The following is a 26,127-nucleotide window of genomic DNA, read 5'->3' on the forward strand; positions in this document are numbered from 1 at the left end:
CCTGTCAATCAAGGCCGCCCTGGGGCGGGGCGGGGCGGCGCTTCCGCCTGCGCTCGGCCTCGCCGGGCCGCTCGGCGGCGCTCGGGACAGTCGGGAACCGCGCCTAGAGCCGCCGGCCGAGCGGCCGGAGGAGGAGGCGATGGAGCTGGAGCCCGAGTTGCTGCTGCAGGAGGCCCGCGAGAACGTGGAGGCAGCGCAGAGCTACCGGCGGGAGCTGGGCCAGAGGCTGCAGGGGCTGCAGGCGGCGCGGAGGCAGGTCGGAGGGCCGTGCCCGGAGAGGCGCCGTGGGCCCCGGGGAGCCCGGGCTGTGCGGGCGGGTGGGCGAGGGCCGGGAGTGCTCGGGGCGGTGGTGTCAGAAAACTGTGAAGGGAGAAGGGAAGAGGCTCTGAAGGTGTTGTGAGATCTAGCAGGCTCTCGGGGGTGTGTGCGATGGGCGCGGGGGATTTCTTAAGGGGAAGAGACGGGTTGGGGGAATCCAGGGAGAGTGTGAGGGGGCGTTCCCGAAATTGTGTGCGGCAATAGTGGGGGTAGGGGTGAGGTCCGAGGTGGAGAAGAATGAGGGACCGCGGCAAAATCCGAGGACGTCCTAGAGGGTAGTGAAGATTAAGGAGGAGGTGGGGATTCTTGGGGAAAAACCTGTCGTGGGGATGGAGCCTGATGAAAACGTGGGGTGGTGACTTTGGGAGAGTTAAAGGTGGGGGTAAAATGGATATTAGAAGGGGAGGATTAGAGAGAGAGATTGAGAAGCCGTAGAGTCAACATTAAAATGAATGGGATTAATGCCTGAGAATGGTACTTAATATTTTATGTGGTCTTGAATGCATTTTAGAAAACCACTTATCGTTAACCCCATTCTAGATGGTTTAGAATTTAAGGTGAAGCTGTTTTGAAAGGTCAGGAAAAGGGAAATAAAATACTTGAGGGATGGAATACAAAGGTGTAGGGAAATGGAAAAACAGATTTAAAGAGAGGAGCACTGAAAGGAGAAGCTAAGTATACTTTTAAGTGACAGCACTTACCTGTCCCCTGTGCACATGGTTGTCAAAGATAACCTTGGAACTTATACAGACAAAGATATAACCCACTCCCAGTGTGTGATAGGACAGATAATTCTCAAATTACTGTTAACATAGGTGCTTAATAAATACTTTTTGAGTGAGTGGAATCATTTAAGTGAGTGGGAATCCATTCATCATTTGAGCTGGTGTGATTTCACCTTATTGATAGTAATCTAAATTGTCATCCTAGTGCTTCCCATGCTGCATAGAATCTGAAAATGTACAGAAGAGGGCTGTGATAACAGTGCCTTTGGATACTCAGCATGCTTTAGATTTTATATATTTTAAGATCTTTGTAGAGCTGGTGTAGGCCAGGCATCATTCATAGTTTAGGAGCAAAGCCCAGATATGGTTATCTTGATTTAGTGAATGCTTTTTAAGGCCTTCCAATCTTGATTTCCATTTGAAAATATCTGCATTATTCCTTCTGCTATTTTGAAATAGAGGTTCTAAATCTAGGACATTAAAAAGAGATTAAAGTATCTTGCCTGGCTGGTGTGGCTCACTGAGCATGGACCCATGCAGCAGGAAGTCGCTATGCCAGGGTTGTGGGCCCAGTCCCCAGTGGGGGCATGTGTGAGGCAGCCAATTGATGTTCTCTCTCATCGATGGATGTTTCTCTCTCTTACTTTCCCTTCCTCTGTCTCTAAAATCAATAAATAAAAAAATATTTAAAAAAAATTAAAGTATCTCTTATTTTATGACTAATGTTTCAGCCAGTTAAGATACATATAAACAGGACTGTTGTGTAACTGTATCGGCAATTAAGCAGTAGAGTTGACACTTAATGAGTGAGCTTAGCTCCTGGGACTAGTACTTATTAATTTCTGTTGTGATATTGAATGCATTAAAATTTATTTTTTATGACCTCATGCTGAAAGTTTAAGTATTCAATTTCCAAACCTATCTTTTTAAAATTTTTATATCTAATAATTTTAAAACAGGACATACTTTCCGATAATTTAGTGTAGTTTAGTATGGGTTTGTTTTGTTTTGTTCTGAGGCCCATTCTCTCGGGATTGAGACAGAAAACACTAAGAACATCCATTACTGTTTGGTTTCTGATGACATTGCTTTCTGACTAGACTGTCGTTCTCTTTTGTGAACTGGAGTCTGTTTTGTGCTAGCTACAATGGTGTTTCTCCTCAAAGCTAATTCTAGTGGATTGTATGTTTGGGTTTGTAGAATAAGCCCTCTGTCAACTTGCATTTTAAGGAAGGTCTGTGTTACAGAAATGTTATCAAAATAAGCAGCTGCTTTTGTTTGGTGGTTAGGATATTTTTAGGGCTCCAGTCATTTTCAGAATAACTACATAAAATATATGGCTTTTTAGTCGAAGATTTTGCATGGGGAAAGGATGAGAAGAGCCTAGAGGAAGGGATGCTTCCATTTTTGTATGTTTCTTACTCGATGATTTTATTTTGGGGGAGAATGATTTTTTTTTTAATTGAGATAATTTTACATACCATAAAATTTCTGCTTTAACGTGTACAAGTCAGCAGTTTTTAGTATATTCACAAAGATGTGCAACCATCACCACTATCTAATTACAGAATATTTTTATCACCCCAGAAAGAAATCCCATACCCGTTAGCTGTCACTCCTCCCGCCCTTGGCAACCACTAAACTACTTTCAGTCTCTGTGTGGATTTGCTTATTCTGGACATTTCATATAAATGGAATCATACACTATGTGGCCCCTTGTGACTGACTTCTTTGACTTAGCCTAATGTTTTCAAGGTTCATATATGTGGTAATATGTATTAGCGCTTCATTCCTTTTTATTGCTGAATAATATTCATTGTGTGGCTAACCACATTTTATTTATCCATTCATCATATGATAGACAATTGGGTTATTTTCATTTTATGGCTATTATGAATAATGTTGCTAAGAATATTCATGGACACGTTTTTATGTGGACATGTTTTCAGTTCTTTTAGTACGTATATACTTAGGAATGCTGAGTGGTATGGCAATTCTTTGTTTAACCTTTTCAAGACCTCTTGGCATACTTTTTATCTTTGCTTTTGTTTCTTACCCTTTACAACTCTCATGAAATTTGTCTAATGTTAACAAATCATGTCTTTGAAAGTCTAGAAGGAAAAGTAAAAATCTTTTAAGTTATTTTGTCAAAAACAGCTGCCAACATGTAGCAGTTTCTCCTCTTGTGGTTAAGTTTATGCCCTACCCTATGTCTTAAGAGAAAAGGAAGTTCTGTGTAGGAATGCAAGGGTAGTCTGTAACTCTTACTGTTTGAATAAGTTAAAGGCTAGAGAGATGTTCGTTGTCTTCAGGAAATCAGATAATGTTTACAGCTAGTCTGGCCTAACTGATGTTGAAATTATTGAGAATAGTTCTCTATAACTACCTGGAATCCTTGGGACTAAGATGTAAATGCCAAAGAAATTTAACTCCCACTCTCCTTAAATACTCATTTGTTCATTCACTCAGTAAATATTTATTGGGTGCCTATTGTAGGTCAGAGATTCTTATAGGTCCTAGAAATACTGCATTGCCTTCATGGATTTACTCTTTCCTTTGATGGCTGATCATTACACTTTCACCTCTAAAAACAAAACAGATAAGAAAAATCTAAATTCTTCTGTATGCATTTTTAGATTTTACTTCCATTGTGTTTTTCATCACTTGTTTATTTCTAGAGTTGGCTTTCCTGCTTGTTGTAAGTAGAGACAGCTGATTAAGATGTCACATAGTGATATCAGCTGACTGTCGGATATGCCTTACAGAGTGTCACTACCTTAATGACATTGTCACTGTCCAGGGCCTGGTCCTCACTTTTGTAGGTCTAGAAACTTCATCTTTGTATGTTATCAAAAGGGGATTAGTTTGAGGTACTGCAGGTGCTTACAGTGAGAAATACCAATATTCTAGTCTATGTACAGTTATATTCCACTCTATAAAATGAATGTGCTGCCCAGCTGGTGTGGCTTAGGGGTTGAGCATCGACCTATGCACCAGGAGGTCCCCAGTTCGTTTTTCCGTCAGGGCACGTGCCTGGGTTTCGGGCTTGATCCCCAGTGGAGGGTGTGCAGGAGGCAGCCAATCAATGTTTCCTTCATCATCAATGTTTCTGTCTGTCTCTCGCTGTCTCTGAAATCAGTAAAAACTATTTTTTAAACAAAGAGATAACTTCTTTGAAAATAAATAAATAAGTAAAATGAATGTGCTGGCCTTCATGTACCTTTTATTTATTTATTTATTTATTTATTTATTTATTTATTTATTTATTTATTTATTTTTTCATGTACCTTTTAATTGGTGGATCCAGTCCTTCTCAGGTCATTGACAAAAACAAGTCTCTGCTCTTTCAGAGTAAAGGGCCAGATCCTGGTACCTAATTAAGATACTATTTGGTGAGGACCCTGCCCAACTCTGGCCAGTGATGCCCCTTTGATCCTTGCTACTACTACAGGTGTGGTCCGTGACCACGGCAGTGACATCATGGCCTCAAAGCTTGTGCAGAATGCAGGAATCAGGCCCCACCCAGACCTACTGAATCATAACCTATACTTTAAGGAGATTGCCAGGTATGATATGCATGCACATTATAACTTGAGGCACACTGCCTTTGAGTATATCATTAGCATTCCATCAGCTTTCTGCTGGTTGCTGTAGTTTAATTTAAATCTCACATGTGTTGTCATAATTACGGTGGTTCATCCTCAAGATTAAAACATTGTTTGGAATATCATAGGTTTGTTGGATAATTATACAACAATATTCAAGAGAATAATCGATAGTCTCAAGCCAGTGCTGTCCTAGAGTGTCTTAACATCTGTAATGTGACTATTTGTCTTTCACAGTATTTTGTTTTCCATTTTTAGTAGATCATTTCTTGAAGATTTAACTCGTAATCTTGATATTCCTAATGTACAATGCCAGGTCTTCTGTAGATTATTATTCTCATAGCATTTGAAAACAAATTGCATTCTAGTCAAAGACTGGGACAGATATGGAACTCAGCGTAAAAAAAACAAAAACAAGTTATTTCAGAGAACCAGGGCAGGAAGTCTAAGTAGCTCAGCAAAGAAAAGAAAGCTATTATTGCTGCTTTTATCTCCCACTTCCCCTTCTGTTACCCATTTTCAAAATAGTTCAAAAATCTGTTTGAAATCATTTGTTACTGTAGTAGTATTTAAAATGTCCCTATTATAGTGCCCTAAGAAAAGGTTAAATCTACGACTAGGGAAAGCCAAGAATGGATGAAATAACTGAAAAATAACCCATAATTCTACTACTTAGAGACAACCATTATTAACATTTTGGTGTCTCCTTTTAGACATATTATTTTGTAAAATTGAGAAGATACTGGATATGCAACTTTGCATCCTTTTTTTTTTGGTTAACATTATATCATAAGGATTTATTAGGAAAATTTCCCCATGTGCAATCTAATTTTTAATGCAGAGGTGAATAGAGTCTATTACATAGGTACCTGTGGAGTATTGGTTGGTGGTAGGCTGAAGTGTATTGTCTCAGGTACACCAAAGCACTCACTGGAAGCAATGCTAAATAATCAACAACCAAGAAAAAAAAGCTGCACACATATTTGTGTGCAAAAGACCACATATTTACATTGGCTTTTCAGTCATCTTTTTTCGAATAAATCTTTTCCCCAATTGCTTTTAAACATGACACCCTGAAAGCTACTTGTTGAATCCAAAACTCACTGGAAATATAGAATGATATATATACGAATTAACACAAGCATTCTGATACAATAATGTTAAGATTAGTGACATTAATGAAAAAGTGTGTGAATGTTAGTTTTTCTGTATAGATTTTTTTTCAGTGTAAATTGTAATGTATGAATAATTTTGATAGAGACCTGTTCTTGTCACTATAAACCTGGTAAATAATATGGCTAATTTGTGATCTAAAAAAGCCAAACAGATATAAGATGGGCTTTTATTGTTGAGAGGTATCAATGAATAACTTATATTTGCAGTTATTTCACTTGGTCAGTACTTGCCCCTGTTAGTCATGAGACTTTGAGAAACCTAACTTTCCTGATCTTGACTTTCCTTATCTGTACATTAAGGATAAGGATTGTACGTACTTTACTTGGCCAGTGTGGGAATTAAAATAAGAAATGTATTTAAAATGCTTAGCACAATGTCTGGGATATATGAAGTGCTTTTTTTCTTTTTCTTTATTGATTTTAGAGAGAGAAAAGGAGAGGCAGAGAGAAATAGAAACATCGATGAGAGAGAATATCAATTGGCCGCCTCCTGCATGTCCCCCATTGGGGATTTGGCTCAGAACCCAGGCATGTACCCTGACCAAGAATTGAACTGGCAACCTCTTGGTGCATGGGTCGATGCTCATCCACTGAGCCTCACTGGCCAGGCAGAAGTGCTTAGTAAATATTAGCTGTAGTCTGGTCGGTGTGGCTCAGTGGTTTAGCGTAGACCCATGCACCAAGAGGTTGCCGGAGGACACATGTCCAGATTGTGGGCCTAATCCCGAGTGGGGTCAAGCAGGAGGTGGCCAACCGATGTTCTCTATCATTGATGTTTCTATCTCTTTCTCCCTCTCATTTCCTCTCTCTAAAAAAAATCAATAAAGGAAAAAAAAAATAGCTGAGATAATAATACAACTAAATATTATTCTTATTCAAAGTGATGTCCCCTGCCCGGCTGGTGTGGTTCAGTGGTTTAGTTTTGACCCATGTACCAAGAGGTCACCGGTTTGATTCCCAATCAGGGCATATGCCCAGATTGTGGGCCAAATCCCCGGGGGTGGGGGGGCATGCTGGAGGCGACCAGTCGATGTTCTCTCTCATCCATTTTCTATCTCTTTCTCCCTCTCCTTTCCTCTCTCTAAAAATCAATAAAGAAAAAAAATTAAAAATAAAAAAAAACAGTGACATCCCCTACTTTGCTCCTACTCTCTTTCTCAACAAAAGGCTCTTTTTGAGCTCTGATGGCAGTTTGTGACTATCCCACTTATATAAGAACTTAATACTACATAACTATAATACTATTATAGTTATGTGCACATGCAACTATCTCCTTTACCCGAATGACAGTTTTCTAAGGTCATGATCATGTCTCATTTATCTTTATAAGTCCAGTTTCTGGAACATACTTAACCTCATTAAATACTGAATGAGTGCCTTTATGAATATTGTGAGTGTAATTTTGTGGACATTTAAAAAAATTTTTTTTCCTTTATTGATTTTTTTTTTGAGAGAGAGAGAGGAAGTGAGAGGGAGAGAGAGATAGAAACATTGATGAGAGAGAACATTGATTGGCTGCCTCCTGTATGTCCCCCACTGGGGACCAGGCCCACAACCTGGTCATGTGTCCTGTCCGGGAATCAAATTGGCGACCTCCTGGTGCTTGAGTCAATGCTCAACCACTGAGCCACACCGGCTAGACTAGACATTTTTGTTTATATTGCTCGTGGTCTTAATTATATGCACCATATTTATTAATGCAGATAATTAAGAATTAAACTTTTGTTTTATCATATGGTTTGGTTATTTGTTGCTACATAAACTGTGCCAAAGTATAACGGCTTAAAAAGCATTAATTGTATTTGCTTGCTATTCTGAGGATTGACTGGGGCTCCTTTGGCTATTTCTCCTGTGTTTGCTGGCCACATTGATGTGATTGCAATAAGATGGCAGCTAAGGTTGAAATGTTTAGGCTAGAACGTTCACTTAACCTGTTTGGAGCTTAGTGGTAGCAGGAGTCATTTGGAATTCTGGTATGGCTGGGCCTCAGTACCAATCTCTTTTCCTCCCTATCTTCTTCCCTCCCACCCTTCCCACTCTCCTCCTCCTTCCACTTGTTTTCTCCAGGAAGGTAGACATACTTCTTGGTGACTCGGGACCCCCAAAAGTGCAAAAGCATAAGTTGCCAGGTTTTCTTCAGGCTGAGGCCTAGAACTGACAGAACGTCAGTTCCACTCTATAGCTTTGCACATTGACTACATTTCTAGTCGTAGGCCCAACCTGTGTTCTAGGAGAGAGGGCTATACAAGGATATGAGGACTAAGAGTTGATCACTAGGAGCCACCAATGTAACAGACTACCAAATCATATAATAAAGGTTTTCTTTTTTAATGTTTTTAAATAAACATTAAAAAATAGCCTAGCCCTGGCTGATTGGACTCAGCAGTTAGAGCATCAACCCATAGACCAAAGGGTTGCGGATTTGATTCCCGGTCAAGGGCATGTACCTGGTTGCAGGTTCAATCCCCGGCCCTGGTCAGGGTTGTGTGTCTCTCTCACACTGATATTTCTCTCTCTCTCTCCCCCTCCCTCCCTTCCATTCTATCTAAAAGTCAATGGAAAAGTATCCTTGGATGAGGATTAAAAAAGAAAAAAAATAGCCCAATTTTAAGAGAGGTAAGAAGGATACGTAGCAACACTTACGAGTCCATGCATGAATCAGACAGTCCAAATTCTCTGCCACTTTATTTTTTTATTTTATTTATTTATTTTTATTTTTTGGTACGTGCCCCTAGCAGGAACTGAACCCAGGACTCTCTGATCTGCAGGCCTATGCTCCAACCTGCCAGGGCGTCTGCCACTTTATTAACTTGTTCATCTCTCTGACTCATGTGTTACTCATCTACAGATTCTTTCTTAATAGGATTGTGGTAGGATTTAAGTAAGACCGTAGATGTAAGTATCTGGGACACAGTAGGTATTCAGTAGATGATAGCTATTACTGTATTGTTATTATGGCTGTCATTATTTTTAATGACTAATGTTTTGCTGTTAGCACAAAAACAATTAGCTAATGTGGTACATTTCATATGAACTGAGAAGAAATATTTTGGTTAGCTTTTTTCAATTTTAGACTATTATTTTATATCTTTGTCTTTTATTTTTTATTTTATTATTTTTAAATTTTTATTTATTTATTTTTACTCCTCACTCGAGGATATTTTTCCATTGATTTTTTTCCCCCATAGATTGGGAGGGAGGAAGGGAGTAAAAGAGAGAGAGAGAGAAACATCGATATGAGAGAGACACATTGATTTGTTGCCTCCTGCACGACCCCAACCAGGGCTGGGGATCAGATCTCAACTGAGGTACGTACCTTTCGCTGGATTCGAACCCATGACTCTTTGGTCCATGGCTATTGCTCTGACTGCTGAGCCAAACTGGCCAGGGCCCAGATAAGTTTTTTTTGTTTTAATTTTTTTTTTTTAATCCTCACCCGAGAACATTTTTCCATTTTTTGTTCAGATAGAATGGGAGGGAGAGAGAGGAAGAGAGAGAGAGAAACATCGACTTGAAAGGGACACATCAAGTGGCTGCTACCTGCACGACCAACTAGGGCTGGGGACAAACTGCAACCGAGGTACATGCCCTTAGCGGGAACTGAACCCGGGTCTCTCTAAACCGTAGGTCAATGTTCTAACCAGTGAGAAAACCGCCGGGGCTTATATATTTTTTCTTTATTGATTTTAGAGGGAGAGAGAGAGAGAGAGAGATAGAAACATCAATGAAAGAGAACATTGATTGGCCACCTCCTGCATGCCCCCCACTGGGGATTGGGCCCACATCCTGGGCATGTGCCCTGACCTGGAATCGAACCGGCAACCTCTTGGTGCATGGGTTCACACTCAACCACTGAGCCACACTGGCTGGCCCAAATAAGTTTTTTTTTTTAAAATCCTCACCGGAGGATATTTTTACATTAATCTTCAGATAGAGCTGGAGGACGAGAGGGAGGAAGAGAGAGAGAGAGAAACATCTATGTGAGAGACACAGTGATTGATTCTTACCTGCACAACCCCAACTGGGGCCGGAGTTGAACCGCAACCGATGTATGTGCCCTTGGGTGGAATCGATCGGGGTCTCTTTAGTTTCTAGGTGACACTTACCGCTGAGCCATACCAGCCAGGGCCCAAATAAGTTTTAATGGTCTGTTACAGTAGAGGTTTTAGTGGAAAAATGATGCAGAATATTATTAATCAGCATAAACAATGTATATTACACTTTCTTTTTTGAGACCTTGAGTTGTGTATCATTTGTGTTCTTTTTAAATCAACTTTGTTGCAAACCTTTGCCCTCGAATGGCCAGGTAGTATCTGGGCTGACTGGTTGGCCATGACAGGATTCTTCCTGCAAGGACAAGAAATACATTATATTAGGAAGTGACTCATTCAGTACATAATTTACAGGTTAACCTGGGAACTCGCTTTCTTTCTTTCTTTTTTCTTCTTTATTTTATTTATCTTAGACTAGTGATTTGACATGGCAAAGATCATGAGAAAATTTGGATGATGCCATTTTACTTGGGAACTCTTTCAGATGGGATCTTAAGTACTGAACTGCATGGTGTGTGGAAAGACCACAGTCCTTGGAGTTAGACTTTCTGGCACTTGGAAGCCTTGGGGAAGTTATTTGACTTTGAGCTTCACATAAACAATACAGGCCCACCTCTCAGAGTCATCATGAAGATTAAATGAGCTAACTGTGAACACATTGGACCATGATACCTCATCGAATAGGAACAAATTCACTCAGCAGCGGAGCCTGCCTATTTTTGTTTCTGTTTTCTTTATTGCTTTTAGAGAGGGAGGAAGGGAGAGGGGAAAGAGATAGAAACATCGATGAGGGGGAACATCCATTGGCTGCCTCCTGCATGTCCCCTACTGGGGATCTGGCCCACAACCTGGGCATGTGTCCTGGCTGGGATTCGAACTGGCAACCTCTTGGTGCATGGGTCGATGCTCAACCACTGAGCCACACTGGCTGGGCTAGCCTTCGTGTTTTTTTTTGCGGGGGAGCCCACATGTTTTTTGTTTTTTTTTTAAGGTTGAATTTTTTTAAAGTTTCAATAAGCCAAGCAGATGCACTTGATTACATGATTGGCTTAAAGATGACTGAGGCTTTAAATTATGAACTATTTCAGGGAGATAAAAATGATGCCAAGGTAGTATCAAGTTTGAAACAGCAGTGGTTGGGGTTCTGTAGACAAAAGGAAACAAATTTAACAATGAAAGTACAGGAGGTTTATCTGGAAATGGAGTCTCCCTACCCTGGCCCTCTGCTTTGTGTTCACATACTTCCTTTTTTTTCTGAGGTTCTGAAACAAAAACAAAACATAGGCCCTGCAATAGCTGAAGGAGCTTTTGAATTCTTTCTAAAGAGGAAATTGACTTTACCTAACCAGTATACTTCCTGTGTATGCTGTATCTGTGTATGCCGTATCCGTTAAAGAGCGAGACAGGACCTGGTTGGTATAGTGTTTGACTGTAGAATTTCCTCTTGGTGGCGGGGGTGCGAACTATATTACTGTGTTCCGGCATGTTGTCTTCATTTATTTCTGGTATGTGTAAGGTCTGCCTGAGTCACCTGGAGATCTGTTAAACATGCAGGTTCTAATTCAGTAGCTCTGGGTGAGGCCTGAGGTTTTCTGCATTTCTGACAAAATTCTAGGTGATGTGGCAAAATTATAAGACATTCTCTCCTTGGTTCTTTTAATAAGATCTTAAGAGCACACATGATTAACTACATTTTTATTCAGGCATTTATTTGTTTAGTGGTAGTATGTTAGGCCCTTATTCTCAAGGATCCCACAGTTGAGTGATAAACCAAATCAAGTACATTTTGAGTATGGCCCTTATTTACTTATTTATTTTTTTAATCCTCACCCGAGGACATTTTTCCATTTTTTGTTCAGGTAGAGTGGGAGGGAGAGAGAGGAACAGAGAGAGAGAGAGAAACATTGATGTGAAAGGAACACATCGAGTGGCTGCCACCCGCACGACCAACCAGGGCCGGGGACAAACTGCAACCGAGATACATTCCCTTAGCGGGAACCGAACCCGGGTCTCTCCAGACCGCAGGCCGACGCTCTAACCGCTGAGCCAAACCGGCCAGGGCGAGTATGGCCCTTTTTAAAAAAAAAACAAGCAACAATTTTACTTGGGTTTATTTTCTAGATATTCTTTAGTAACTTTGCAGAGATGAGTTAACAAACAAATTAATATTTCTCATTTATTTTATGATTTAAGGAATTCTGTTTACAGCACACATACCATTCACTGTAACTTCCACTAACGTCAAAAAAGAAAAAATTGTTCTGGCCGGTTTGGCTCAGCTGTTAGAGCGTCAGCCTGCGGTCCAGAGAGACCTGGGTTCGGTTCACGCTAAGGGCACGTATCTGGTTGTAGTTTGTCCGCGGCCCTGGTTGGGTCATGTGGGTGGTAGCCACTCGATGTGTGGCTACCTTTCACATCGATGTTTCTCTCTCTCTTACTTTATCTCTCTCCCACTCTATCTGAACAAAAAATGGAAAAATGTCCTCGGGTGAGGATAAAAAAAAAATCTTGTGTCTGTTTAGACACCTGGCTTATTTCCATAATATGTGTGAAATATAAAGATTTTCCTGTCTTATCTCGTAGAATAGCAATTCTTAATCTGCCTCTGTGGACCTAGGGCAGTGTTTTTCAAAGTATTGGCTGCAGAATCACAGGTGTGCTTGTGAAAAGCGAGAACTCTATGCACTCCTCCATCTCCTCTTCCAAGCTTCTAGTTGGGTAGGTCTGGGATGGAGCCCTGCAATCTGAATTATAAAAGGCAGCCTGTGTGATTCTTCTGCAAACCAGCTTTCAGAATTACTGCCCCCAGCAAGCCATGGTTGGGAATCTAAGGGAATTTGTAACCTCTGAAATTGAATTTCTTTAGGGTATGGGTTATTCATTTTTCTGGGAAGAGGGTCCATAAACCTCTCAATGAGATTTGCAAAGAGGACCATGACTCAAAAAAGATGAAGTCATTGCCCCAGATGTGTGGTTTTTGTTAAAATTTTTTGCCTGTCATGAGCCTCTTTGGATTTTATTTTATTTTTTAATACTCACCTAAGGACATTTTTTTGATATTTTGTTCAGATAGAGTGGGAGGGAGGGAGGAGGGAGAGAGAGAAAGAGAGAGAGAGAAACATCGACGTGAAAGGGACACATCGAGTGGTTGCCACCCACATGACCCAACCAGGGCCAGGGACAAACTGCAGCCGAGGTACGTGCCCTTAGCGGGAACCGAACCTGGTTCTCTCCAGACCGCAGGCCAACGCTCTAACCGCTGAGCCAAAACCAGCCAGGGCATCTCTTTGGATTTTAAATAAATTATTAATTTTCTTTTTGTATAATGAGGGCATTTTATTCACGAGTGGATTTTTTTGTGTTGTAGCTTTCTAAGCTACCATTTCTTATTTTTAATTTTTTTTCTTTATTGAGTTTAGAGAGAGAGGAAGGGACAGGGAGAGAGAGGTTGAAACATTGATGAGAGAGAATATCAACTGGCCTCCTCCTGCATGCCCCCCACTGGGGACTGGTCCCACAACCTGGGCATATACCCTGACCAGGAATCAAACCCGTGACCTCTTGGTGCGTGGGTCAACGTTCAACTCTGAGCCACACTGGCCGGGCTAAGCTACCATTTCTTCTTTTTTTTTATTTTAATTTATTTAATTTTATTTATTTTTTTGGTAGGTAGCCCCGTGGGAACTGAACCTGGGACTCTCTGGTCCGCAGGCCAACACTCCAACTGCTGAGCCAAACCGACCAGGGCAAGCTACCATTTTTTTACTTCTTTCAGCAAAATGACTTTTAATCTCCTAATTTAAAATTCTTTGCCCTGGCCAGTTTGGCTCAGTGGTTAGAATGTTGGCCTGCAGACCTGAGAATCCCAGGTTCGGTTCCCACTAAGGGCACGTATCTCGGTTGCAGTTTGTCCCTGGCCCTGGTTGGGGTCATGTGGGTGGCAACCACTTGGTGTGTCTCTCTCACATTGATGTCTCCCACCCCCTATTCTATATGAAGATAAATGCAAAAATGTCCTCGGGTAAGGATTAAAAAAAAAAAATTTCTTTTTGCCCAGCTGGTGTGGCTCAGTGGTTGAATATTGACCCATGGACCAAAAGGTCACCGGTTTGATTCCTAGTCAGGGCAAGTACCTGGGTTGTGGGCTTAATCCCCAGTAGGGGATGTGCAGGAGGCAGCCAATCGATGTCTCTCTCTCACACATTAATGTTTCTAGCTCTCTCCCCTTCTTCTCTCTCTAAAAAAGCAATAAAACATATATTTTTTTAAAAATTATTTTTGACAGAAGTGTACTATTGCCAAGAACTACTTTGTGCAGGTGATACTTTCTAACACTTATTTATTGAGAACAACAGTGTGCCAGTTGTTTTAGTGCAGCATATATTATTTTTATTTAACCCTAACAGCAACCCCATGAGGTGAATATTAGTATACTCACTTGAGAAATAAGGAAATTGAGGCATGGAGTGCTTAACTAACTTGTCCACATTGTTTGTGAATGATGGACGCAGGGTTTGAGCCCATTCTGTCTCACCTGAAGGCCAGTTCTATGCAAATCTGCAAGTTTGTGCAAATGAATCACATTGGGCTTTTCAATGAATAGAAGATGATGGTTGTGTAGTCCCTTGAAATTATCATAGGGATTAGCGTTTTGTAATGATTCTGATTCTGAATTATGTTATTTATTTTCAGATCAAAGAGAGTGCATCACAGACCAGAGATGTCCTCAAACAGCATTTTAATGATTTAAAGGGAACCCTGGGGAAGCTCCTGGATGAGCGATTGGTGACCCTTTTGCAAGAGGTGGATACCATTGAACAAGAGACCATTAAACCATTAGATGACTGCCAGAAGCTCATAGAGCACGGAGTTAACACTGCAGAGGACTTGGTCCAAGAAGGTGGGAGTCCCCTGTTAAATGTGGCAAACTCAGATTGACACTTTGCCGATTTCTCGGGATACCAGCAAGGTTATTGCCATCTGTGGGGTGCTTAGGATGTTTCTGCCTTGGGATAATTTGTGATATAGGATTACAGATAAACAGTGAGGTATCCCAGGGTAAGTGCAATGAAAGTGTTAATTATAATAATTCACAAAATAAACCCGGCCGGTGTGTCTCAGTGGTTGAGCATCAACCTATGCACCAGGAGGTTGCCGGTTCAATGCCCAGTCGGGGCACATGCCCAGGTTGTAGGCCCATTTCCCAGTTGGGGACATGCAGGAGGCAGCCAGTCATTGTTCTCTCATCGATGTTTCTGTCTCTCTCCCCCTCTCCCTTCTTCTTTCTCTAAAAATCAATAAAGAAAAAACAATAATTTACAAAACAAGAAGGAGTAAATGATTTTTCTCACATTTACTGTTAACAGCAATTTTAAGTTCATTTTGAGCCTTCAAATGTTTTTCAGAGTGTTTATGGTTTGTAGAATTTCATTCCATTGTCCTTTTTTGTAGGTTAACAAATATGATTAGTGTTTACTCCTGAAATTGTAGTTATATTTTTGTCTTTAGCCAATTATTTTGGTTGAAATATACCCAGATCTCTTGCCTTGCTGCCTACCTTCTTTCCCTTCTTCCTTCCTTTCTTCCTATAAGCCTTTGTCAGGTACATTAAATAAAAATTCTGCCCTTCAGGGTTCACAGTGAGAGAGACATACATGCTGAGAGAGATCTGAGGCCTTACAGGAACATGGAAGGGAGGTGCTTAACTGTGGAAGAGTGTAGGATGGCTTTCTGTAGGAGTTCTGCAGAGACTTCAAGAAATTCCTCAAGCAGACAAGGAAGAAGAGGAGGTAACGGCACGAGTGGAAGCAGAAGTAACATCACGAGTGAAGTGAGGGGCGTATCAGGGATCTTTTTTTTTTTTTTAATCCTCACCTGAGGACATTTTCCCATTTGTTTGTTCAGAGAGAGGAAGAGAGAGCGAGAAAGAGAGAAATAACGTGAAAGGGACACATCAGGTAGTTGCCACCTGCACAACCCAACCAGGGCCAGGGACAAACTACAACCGAGGTACATGCCCTTAGCGGGAACTGAACCTGGGTCTCTCTGTACCGCAGGCTGATGCTCTAACTGCTGAGCCAAACTGGCCAGGGCAATCAAGGATCCTTTTAAAGTATTTTTAGGCAGCAGAGTTACACAGTCAGATTTGCATTTTAAAGAAATGGCATTGCCTATAGTTTGGAGGCTGGATTCAAGGTAAAAGAGACTAATTAGGAAGTTGTGGCAGGAAATCCATATAGGAAAAAATGAGGGCAGTGACAGGTGAAGATAAAAAAGAGCTGGCTTTCTGATTTTTCAGAGATAGAATTACTGATGATTTTACTGATCAATAAGTGTTGATTATCGGTGATTGTCTAGATATAGGTTGGAGGAGAAAGGGAAGGATTTAGGATGACCAAAACCAGCCTGATTTGGGATGTCAGTAAATTGTGCTGTTTACTGACAGGAAATGAAGGAAGGGGGGGGGGGGCTTTGGTGGGTACTGAAGCATTTGGTTTGGGGTATATTGACCTTGAAGTGCTTAAGATGCCAAGAGGTAGTTGGGAATGGTGGGTAGAATGCTTAGGAGAGAGATAACACCTGGAGATGTCAATGTGGCAGTTAATGGCAAATACATCAAATCTGAATCTATGGGGATAATTAAAATCACCAAGAGAGAGTCTACAATATGAGAAGAGAAGGCAGCAGAGGATAGAATGCTAAGGGACACCAACATTTAAAGTCTCCAAGATTACTTTGTAAAAAATATGTTTTTATTGATTTTTTTTTTTTTTAAGAGAGAGAGAGAGAAACATCAATGTTTCGAGAGAGAAGAATCAATCTGCTGCTTCCTGCACGCCCCCACCGGGATTGAGCCCTCAACCTGGGCATGTGTCCTGACTGAGAATCGAACTGGGACCTCTCAGTCCATGGGACTATGCTCAGTCCACGGAACCACACTGGCCAGGTGGGATGCCAACATTTAAAGAACAGTTGCAGAAAAAAGATCCAGGGAAGGCGATTGAGGACAATCCATCCTGCAGAATGTGGATAGGATAGAAAGTGTGCATGGCCCACAAGTCTGTTACTCCACTGGAAATCAGTCCCCCTTTTGGTCCCATGTAGAGAGTGGTACTAGTGTTATCTTTGCATGCTAATTATATTCTAGTCTTATTTTTAATGAGAAGTGCTTATTTGCTGTTGACCATAACAGTACCTTTGGGAATTTTTTTTTTAGCACGACCACAGAATATCTTTCCCTGGAGGGTTTACATTTGGAAACAAACCCAGAAGCAGTTCAGCATAGGTCAGGAATGTACACGCATCACTCTGAGGACTGAGAAATGTTTGTTTTTGTTTTTCTGAGAAATTTTTTTTTTTATCCCCACCCAAGGACACTTTTGCATTTATCCTCAGATAGAGCAGGAGGGAGAGAGGGAGGAAGAGAGAGAGAGAGAGAAATATCGACGTGAGAGAGACACACATCGACTGGTTGCCACCCACACAACCACAATCAGGGCCGGGGACAAACTGCAACTGAGCCACATGCCCTTAGCTGACACCGAAGCCTGGACTCTCTGGTCCGTGGGCCAATGCTCTAACTGCTGAGCCAAACTGGCCAGGGCATGAGAAATGTTTTTAGTTTGAAAATAAATCCTTCGAGGCACATATGTGCTTGTTACAGCATCTGATGCTTCAATTTATTTTATCTTATTTATTTATTTATTTTTTTGTTCCTCACCTGAGGGTATTTTTCTACTTATTATCAGATAGAGTGGGAGGGAAGGAGAGAGATGGATAGAGACAAATATTGATGTGTTAGAGCCACATCAACTGGTTGCCTCCCGCACGACCCAACCAGGGCCAGGGATGAACCGCAACCAAGGTACGTGCCCTTGACCGGAATCAAACCTGTGACTTATTGGTCCGTGGACCAATGCTCTAACCGCTGAGCCAAACCGGCCTGGGCTGATGCCTCAATATTTTTATATTTCAGAAATATTTTAAATTGCAAACTTTCCTCTCCTCCTCTCCCAAGGGATAAAAACTTATTTATGGAATTGTGAAGATTTTAAGGCAGTGTTCAGTGTGTGTCTGTTTTCCTTTTGGTGAGGGGAACTTAAGTCATTTCAAGGTGCATTTGGATGGAATAGAGTTCTGGTGGTGGTCTTTGGGGGTTGTGGAAGGACGTAGTTCGTTGTTGTTTTTCTTTTACTGCCTTTATATAGCCTTTTCTTTTTGTTCTGTTGAGTAATTTGTAACCTAATATATGATAGTCTTTTAGGAAAATATTACCGTATCATTTGGTTTTATAAGATCCCGTGCCCTATCACTCCTGGCTGCTACTGGAGTTGATAAAGTTTCTGTAATTGCATTTGGAAATAGTTTCTGTAGGAGAGGTGGAAAGAAGCCCTGGCCCTTCTGCTCTACATAAAATTGATTGACAACCAGATTTCTTTGTATAGAACAGAATAGACATTTCTGGCGAGGTGTTGCCATTGTGGACCCCTTTTCCTCTTGAGCTTAACCTTAGTGTCACTTCTAAAATAGTGTCTTTTAGCCCTGGCCGGTTTGGTTCAGCGGTTAGAGCGTCGGCCTGCGGTCCAGAGAGACCTGGGTTCGGTTCCCGCTAAGGGCACGTACCTCGGTTGCAGTTTGTCCCCGGCCCTGGTTGGTTGTGCGGGTGGCAGCCACTCGATGTGTCCCTTCACATCGATGTTTCTCTCGCTCTCTGTTCTTCTCTCTCCCTCCCACTCTACCTGAACAAAAAATGGAAAAAAAAAAAAAATGTCCTCGGGTGAGGATAAAAAAAATAAAATAAAATAGTGTCTTTTAGCCCAGCTGGTGTGGCTCAGTGGATTGAGCATCATTCCATGGACTGAGAAGTCCCAGTTTGATTCCTGGTCAGGGCACATGCCTTGGTTGCGGGCTCGATCCCCAGTAGGGGGCGTGCAGGAGGCAGCCAGGTGATGTTTTTTTTTGTTTGTTTTTTTTTAAATCTTCACTGGAGGACACTTTTCCATTTGTCTTTAGACAGAGTGGGCGGAAGAGAGGTAGCAAGAGAGAGAAACATCCGTGTGAGAGAGACACATTGACTGGCTGCCTCCTGCATGACCCTGACCAGGGCCGGGGATGATCCGCAACTGAGGTACATACCCTTTTTTAAATTTTTATTTATTTATTTAAATCTTTATTGTTGAATGTATTACAGATGTTCCTCATTTTTCCCCCATTGACCCCCTCCTTTCCATTCCCATCCCCCTCTCACTCCCCTCCTGCCTTTTCCCACACTGTTGTCTGTGTCCATTGGTTATGCATGTAAGTTCTTTGGTTTATTTCTTCCCACCCCCCCCCAAACCCCCTTCCCTTTCAGGTTTGTCAGTTTAGCAACCAGTTTGTACTTCTTAATCCCTTCACCTTTTTCACCCATTCCCCCAACCCTCCTCCCATCTGTCAACCAACAAAATATTCTATCTATGAGAATGTTTCTGTTCTGCCTGTTCATTTTGTTTGTAGATTCAATTGTCGAAGATATGTATTCATTGCCATTTTGTTTGTTCATATATTTTATCTTTATCTTCAAAAAGACCCTTCATCATTTCATATAATAACGGTTTGGTGGTGATGAACTCCTTTAACTTTTTCTTGTCTGGGAAACTCTTTCTATGGCCATCGATTCTAAATGACAGCTTTGCAGGATAGAGTAACCTTGGTTGTAGGTTCTTGCTTTTCATCACTCTAAATATTTCTTGCCACTCCCTTCTGGCCTGCAAAGTTTCTTTTGAGAAATTAGCTGACAGTCTTATGGGAACTCCCTTGTAGGTAACTAACTGCTTTTCTTTTGCTGCTTTTAAGATTCTTTCTTTGTCTTGAACTTTTACATTTTGATGATGATGTGTCTTGGTGTGGGCCCCTTGGGGTTCATCTTGTTTGGGACTCTGTGTGCTTCCTGGACGTGTATTTCCGTTTCCTTCACCAAGTTAGGGAAGTTTTCTGCCATTATTGTTTCAAATAGGTTTTCGATTTCTTGTTCTCTCTCTTCTCCTTCTGGCACCCCCAAGATGTGAATATTGGATCGCTTGAAGTCCCAGAGGCTCCTTACACTGTCCTCATTTTTTTGGATTCTTTTTTCTTTTTGCTGTTCTGATCAGGTGTTTTTTGCTTCCATAAATTCCAAATCGATGGTTTGCTTCTTGGCTTTACCTACTGTACTATTGAATCTGTGTAAATTATTCTTTATTTCAGTTAGTGCCTCCTTCATTTCCGACTGTGCATCCTTCATTTCTGTCTTGTCCTTTTTTATGCTCTTGAGGCCCTCACTAAGTTTGCTGAGGTTCTCACTAAGTTCATTGAGCGTTCTTATAAGCAGTATTTTGAACTCAGCATCTGTTAGGTTGCTTATCTCCATTTCACTTAGTTCTTTTCTTGGGGTTTTGTTCTGTTCTTTCATTTGGGACCTGTTTCTTTGTCTCCCCATTTTGGCTGCCTCCCTGTGTTTGTTTCTGTGTATTACTTTACGAGAGGTATAGGGCTATCTGAGACTAGATGCTGCTTGTTTGAAAGAATTTAGGAAAACCTGAAGCAGGATCCAAGACAGGCCAATCCTATGGTGAAGCCACTGGCAACAGCTTGGGTGGGCCTGATAGTTGCCTGGGGCGGGGCCTCAGGGAATCATGAGGGCGAGGCAAACAGTGTGAGCCAGGTTGCTGGAGTCCCAGATATGGCAGCTGTCTGCTGCCCCAGGGCAGGGCTCACCAAAGAAACAAAGGCCTCTGACAACACGTCTGTCCCAGAGAAATCCCCCTCTCCAGTCCTTGCTCCAATGCTAAAAAACTCACTTCTTCCCTGTATGTCTCTGGTGCCCCTCGAGCTGCCTCCCCTCCAAGCTTAGAGGGAGAGAGTCCGATAAGTCCGTGCGTGGACCCTTTAAGAGGAGCTGCCTGGGGCCCCAACCGCCCAGCCTTCCTGAGCCTCAGTTCCTGCTGGTTTTTTTCAGCCAGAAGTGATGGGGACTTTTCTTCCTGGCACTGGAACCCTGAGTGAGGCGCCTAGTGTGGGACGGGGACCCCTCAGTCCTCAGGGAGGACCTTCTTAGCCGAGGTGTCCTCCTGATTTTTATCTGCCAGTCGTGGGTGTGGGGCCAGCCTGTTGCGCCTCCGCCCCTCCTACCAGTCTCAGTGCGGCTTCTCTAATTCCGTAGTTGTAGGACTTCCATTCAGCTCGATTTCAGATGGTTTTGAATGATGGTTGTTTTGTAATTTAGTTGTAACTTTGATGTGGTTTTGGGAGGACTCGGTACCGCGGTTACCTACACCGCCATCTTGACCGGAAGTGCCAGTTACTTGACCGGAATCGAACCTGTGACTCTTTGGTCCAAGGGCAGATGCTCCAATTGCTGAACCAGACCAGCCAGAGCTGTCACATCGATGTTTTCTATCTCTCTCTCTAAAAAATCAATAAAGACATTTTATAATAACATAATATAGTAAATAAATAAAATAGTGTCTTTTACTTTTTAGGAATTTCTTTTTTTTTTTTTTGTTCAGATAGACGGGGAGGGAGAGAGAGGAAGAGAGAGAGAGAGAAACATCGATGTGAAAGGGACACATCGAGTGGCTGCCACCCGCACGACCAACCAGGGCCGGGGACAAACTGCAACCGAGGTACATGCCCTTAGCGGGAACCGAACCCGGGTCTCTCCGGACCGCAGGCCAACGCTCTAACTGCTGAGCCAAACTGGCCAGGGCAGGGCTAGGAATTTTTAAAATTTTTAGTTTTCAATTACAGTTTACATCCATTATTTTGTATTTGTTTCAGGTGTACAGAGTAGTGGTTAGACAATCACCTACTTTGCAAAGTGTTCCCTCCTGGGTATTTCCAGTACCCACCTGGAACCATGTATTTATTACAATATCATTGACTATATTTCCTATGCTGTACTTTATATCCCCATGACTATTTTGTAACTACCAACCTGTACTTCTTAATCCATTCACCTCTTTACTTTTTGGGAATTTGACTGTGGCATCACCTAAGAATTGTTTGCAAAAACCAGAGACCTACCTAGACATGGGTTGTGTGATTACTTGTAATGTGACTATTTTTCACTGTGGACCTCTTATCTCTGGTTGTAGGTGAGATTGCCATCCTTGGTGGTGTAGGAGAACAGAATGAAAAACTCTGGAGCTTTACCAAAAAGGCCTCGCACATTCAGCTGGACAGGTAAAAGAGTTAGTACCTTTGGGGCTTTTCAGCATTTAAATTATTGACTTTTTTATTCTGTTTAAGGTTCTGAATAAGGGTGATAGATTAATCAGTTAGGATGCCCTGACTGGGGCAGGGATCCACCCTACAGCCCAGGTACGTGCCCTTGACTGGGAATCAATCCCGTGACTCTACGGTCCACAGGCTGTCATTTGGAGTCTAACTGCTGAGCCAAACCAGCCAGGGAGATCCTACCAACTCTTTATCTTCTTACATATATTTATTTGGGATGAGAATCTTTATCTAACATTTTACAAAGCCCCCACTGCCATGAGCCTTATTTACCAGGAGCTTCCACATCCTTGTAGTACATGACTGATCTAAAATATGCCTTGTATCTTTTCTTTTAATCCTCACCCAAGGATATGTTTATGTTTATTGATTTAAAGAGAGGGAGGGAGGAAGGGAGAGAGAGAGAGAGAGAGAGACAGATATCAATGTGAGAGAGAAACATTGATCGATTGCCTTCCATATGTGCCCCGGCCGGGAATCAAACCCGGTACCTGGGTATGTGCCTTGACTGGGAATTGAACTCATCATCTTTTGGTGTACGGGATGATGCTCCAACCAACGGAGTCATACCAGCCAGGGCTGTATTTTTTTTTTTTTTTTAATTTTTTTTATCCTCACCCGAGGACATTTTTTCATTTTTTTATTCAAATAGAGTGGGAGGGACAGAGACAGAGAGAGAGAGAGAAACATCGACGTGAAAGGACCACATCGAGTGGCTGCCACCCACACAACCCAAACAGGGCCGGGGACAAACTGCAACTGAGGTACATGCCCTTAGCGGGAACCGAACCTGGATCTCTAGACCGCAGGCCGACGCTCCAACCGCTGAGCCAAACTGGCCAGGGCTTGCTTTTTTTTTGTTTTGTTTTTTTTAATAAGAGAAAGTTTATTTAGAAAGTCACAGAGATAGAAGAGGTGAACTGTAAAATAAATAGGCTCAGGAAACAAGTTCTAGGGGTAAAAGAAGTTTAGGAGAGACAAGGAAAAGGCCTCTGGGGAAGGGGTGGGGAAAGGCTTGGATGTGCTCTAGAGAGAGAGCCGTTCCTTGTATTTTTAACTCTCAGTTAAAAGCCTCCTACACACGTGAGATTTGTTTCCTCAGCTTACCAGAAGTGCCTTTGCTGGTCGATGTGCCTTGTTTATCTGCCCAGTTGGATGACTCAATTCTTAACATAGTAAAGGACCACATTTTTAAGCATGGAACAGTAGCATCTCGCCCACCAGTACAGATAGAGGAACTAATAGAGAAACCTGGAGGCATCATTGTGCGATGGTGTAAGGTACGTACTTTAATTCAAAATTGTAGAAGTGGCTTCAACATTATGGATTGGAGATTTAGGGGCCTTAAATTTTTTTTAACTACCGTTGAATATTCTCTTCAAAAACAAAAATCCCTTTTGCTTTGCAAATAAAATAAAGTCACAGGGATCTTGAACTGAGGTAGTTCTTCCACATTGAGATGAACAATTTTGAAGGTACTTTTTAAGATCCCTGTTTCACTGCATTGTTTCCCAAACATAATTCTTGAGTTGAAGATTGCTCCCGTTTCTATTTATTAGATAAGTCAAATGATGATAGTGAATATTGGGTGTCTGATAGTTTTCTATTCAACAGTCAACTAATACCGCTGAACTAAAATGTCTAAAGGATGGTGTCTTCACACTCTCTGCACAGCTGAGACTTGTGTGTGTTCTGTAGTTATGTAGATGAACTGCCGTATTTTAGGTAGAAGCCACGTCCACAGGAGTCACGGTGTTTGACTGTCAAATATGTATTCATAGATGGGTGTACAGCTTCTAGGAACTATTTCTTAAATGTAATTTTTTTTTTAATGAAGCCTCGGTATAGAAGTCGTCGAGATGCTTTTGGTGGTTCAAAACAAGGACTCTTATCCCATTTTTATTCTTTCGTCTGTCAGTGATCCTACAGTTTCTAGTTCTTTTTGCCATAATCATTATTGTTTCTTGTGTACACATGTAAGATTTTTTCCCCTAAAGTACATACCTACTGTAAATTACGAGGTTTTAGAGTATTAGAACTGTACTAGGTAATACTAAGCTTGTCCCAAAGTGATCGTACCAGGGGCAGTTCTAGTTCCTCTCACTCTGCCTGCTGAGCAACACTTGCATTGTTAGACTTTATATTTTTGCCGTTATGTTATCTCATTGTGTTTGGGATTGCATTTTCCGTATTATAAATCTGGTTGCCCATTTTAATATATTTTTGGCTTCTTATATTTATTCTATAGAATACCTATTCATTTTTCTATTAGATGGTTTGTGTTCTATTACTTTTTAGGAGTTCTTTATATATACTGGATATTAATTCTCTCTTGGTTATATAATTTATATAGTTGTGAGATTCTTTTCCTTGAATGTTGAATTTTTTATCTTTGGCATTATTGTATATAAAACATGCCATTTCATCAAAGAAAGCAGATTTTTATCACATCAGATGGGGAAGTCTAAAAGACATGGTTCAATAAAGAGAAGAAGGATGCAATGATGGAATATTTCCTGTGACCTTCCTGAGAATCGCCTGTATTGAGCATATTCAGCATATGGACTTGTATGCTTGGCCCAAAATGCCCCATTCAAAGTTCTTAAACAGTGATGCTGAGAGAAGCTATTCTCTGATTTTTGCCTAACACAAAACCTTTCTCCTTAGGTGGATGACGACTTCACAGCCCAAGATTACAGACTCCAGTTCCGTAAATGTACTTCAAATCATTTTGAGGATGTATATGTAGGCTCTGAAACTGAATTCATAGTATTGCACATAGACCCCAATGTTGATTATCAGTTCAGAGTGTGCGCCCGAGGAGATGGCAGACAAGAGTGGAGTCCTTGGAGCGTCCCCCAGATGGGTCATTCCACGCTGGTGCCTCATGGTATGCCACTGCCTTCTCACTCCTGAAGCTTAGCTGTGTGTAAGAACACTTGTCTTCTGTTCTAAAGGCAGCACACCGACAACCGTTTTTTCTAAGGATAAACCCTGAATTGATTAGAACAATACGGAGCATGTCTTTTACTTCCTGCTCAAATTACTTATATGAATTTTACAAAATTTTCAACATTTCTTATCTCCAGAGTCCAAAATAGTGCTACACAGGATTAGGAGCATCTCCTAAAAACACAGATTTTAAATATTGCATCAGGAAACTGCAATATTTGATCCTAACCTTCAATATATATCTAGGTAGAGGCTTTTTCTAAAAAATTATATTATTGAAATCGATCTCTTTTGTATTACTAGTTAAACAGATTTAGACTCATTTGTGAATTAGTTCTTAATCTGGTTGGAATAAGCTCAAACATGATTTTATTAGCTAGGCCATAACATTTATTTGATCTTCCATGCCAACATTGTATTGGAATAGACTAAAAGTGTTTTTGTGATTTATAGGATTAACCCTAATTCCCTATCATTGGAGGAACCTTTCTTTTATTGAACTTGCTCATGACCTCTAAGAGGAATCTCTTCTGCTTCCAAGTCTTATTTAATGTGTTTGTGTCTGTACTGAAGCTAGTCTTGAAACGATTCTAATAATTTTCAATGTCGTTGCTTTTTAAAAAGAGTGGACAGCTGGCTTTGAGGGGTACAGTCTGAGCAGTCGAAGAAATATAGCACTCCGGAATGATTCGGAGTCCTCGGGTGTCCTCTACTCCAGCGCTCCAACCTATTTCTGTGGGCAGACGTTAACATTCAGGCAAGTAGATGTTAAAGTATCTGTCGGTCATTGCTTAGGCAGTATAATGAAGTATACAGAGATAAGCTTCGGATCAAAATCATCCTGAGGTTATTCTATCATTTATAGGCAGTGATACTTGGGGAGATTTCTTTATTTCTCTCTGCTTCAGTTTTCTCCAATGTATTCATAGTGTTATTATGAAGATTAACTGAGATACATATATATGTGTGTGTATATATATATAAAATGCCTTGCTTATGTTTGATACATAATATGTACTCATTATGTTTAGGTCTGTTTTCTTGG

General features: G+C 41.3%; 1 protein-coding gene across 1 annotated transcript in view; it reads left to right on the forward strand.

The window, feature by feature from the left end:
• Positions 1-38: 38 nt before the first annotated feature.
• CRLF3 (cytokine receptor like factor 3) overlaps positions 39-26,127 on the forward strand; it is a 47,136-nt gene continuing 21,047 nt past the window's right edge. The window contains exons 1-6 of the mRNA XM_036268952.1: positions 39-256; positions 14,568-14,775; positions 21,989-22,076; positions 23,233-23,410; positions 24,798-25,020; positions 25,707-25,839. Coding sequence (XP_036124845.1) covers positions 140-256; positions 14,568-14,775; positions 21,989-22,076; positions 23,233-23,410; positions 24,798-25,020; positions 25,707-25,839 — 947 coding nt within the window. The 5' untranslated portion in view covers positions 39-139. The remainder of the gene's footprint in view (positions 257-14,567; positions 14,776-21,988; positions 22,077-23,232; positions 23,411-24,797; positions 25,021-25,706; positions 25,840-26,127) is intronic.

The sequence above is a fragment of the Molossus molossus genome, unplaced genomic scaffold (assembly GCF_014108415.1).
Source record: "Molossus molossus isolate mMolMol1 unplaced genomic scaffold, mMolMol1.p scaffold_m16_p_19, whole genome shotgun sequence".
NCBI lineage: Eukaryota > Metazoa > Chordata > Mammalia > Chiroptera > Molossidae > Molossus > Molossus molossus.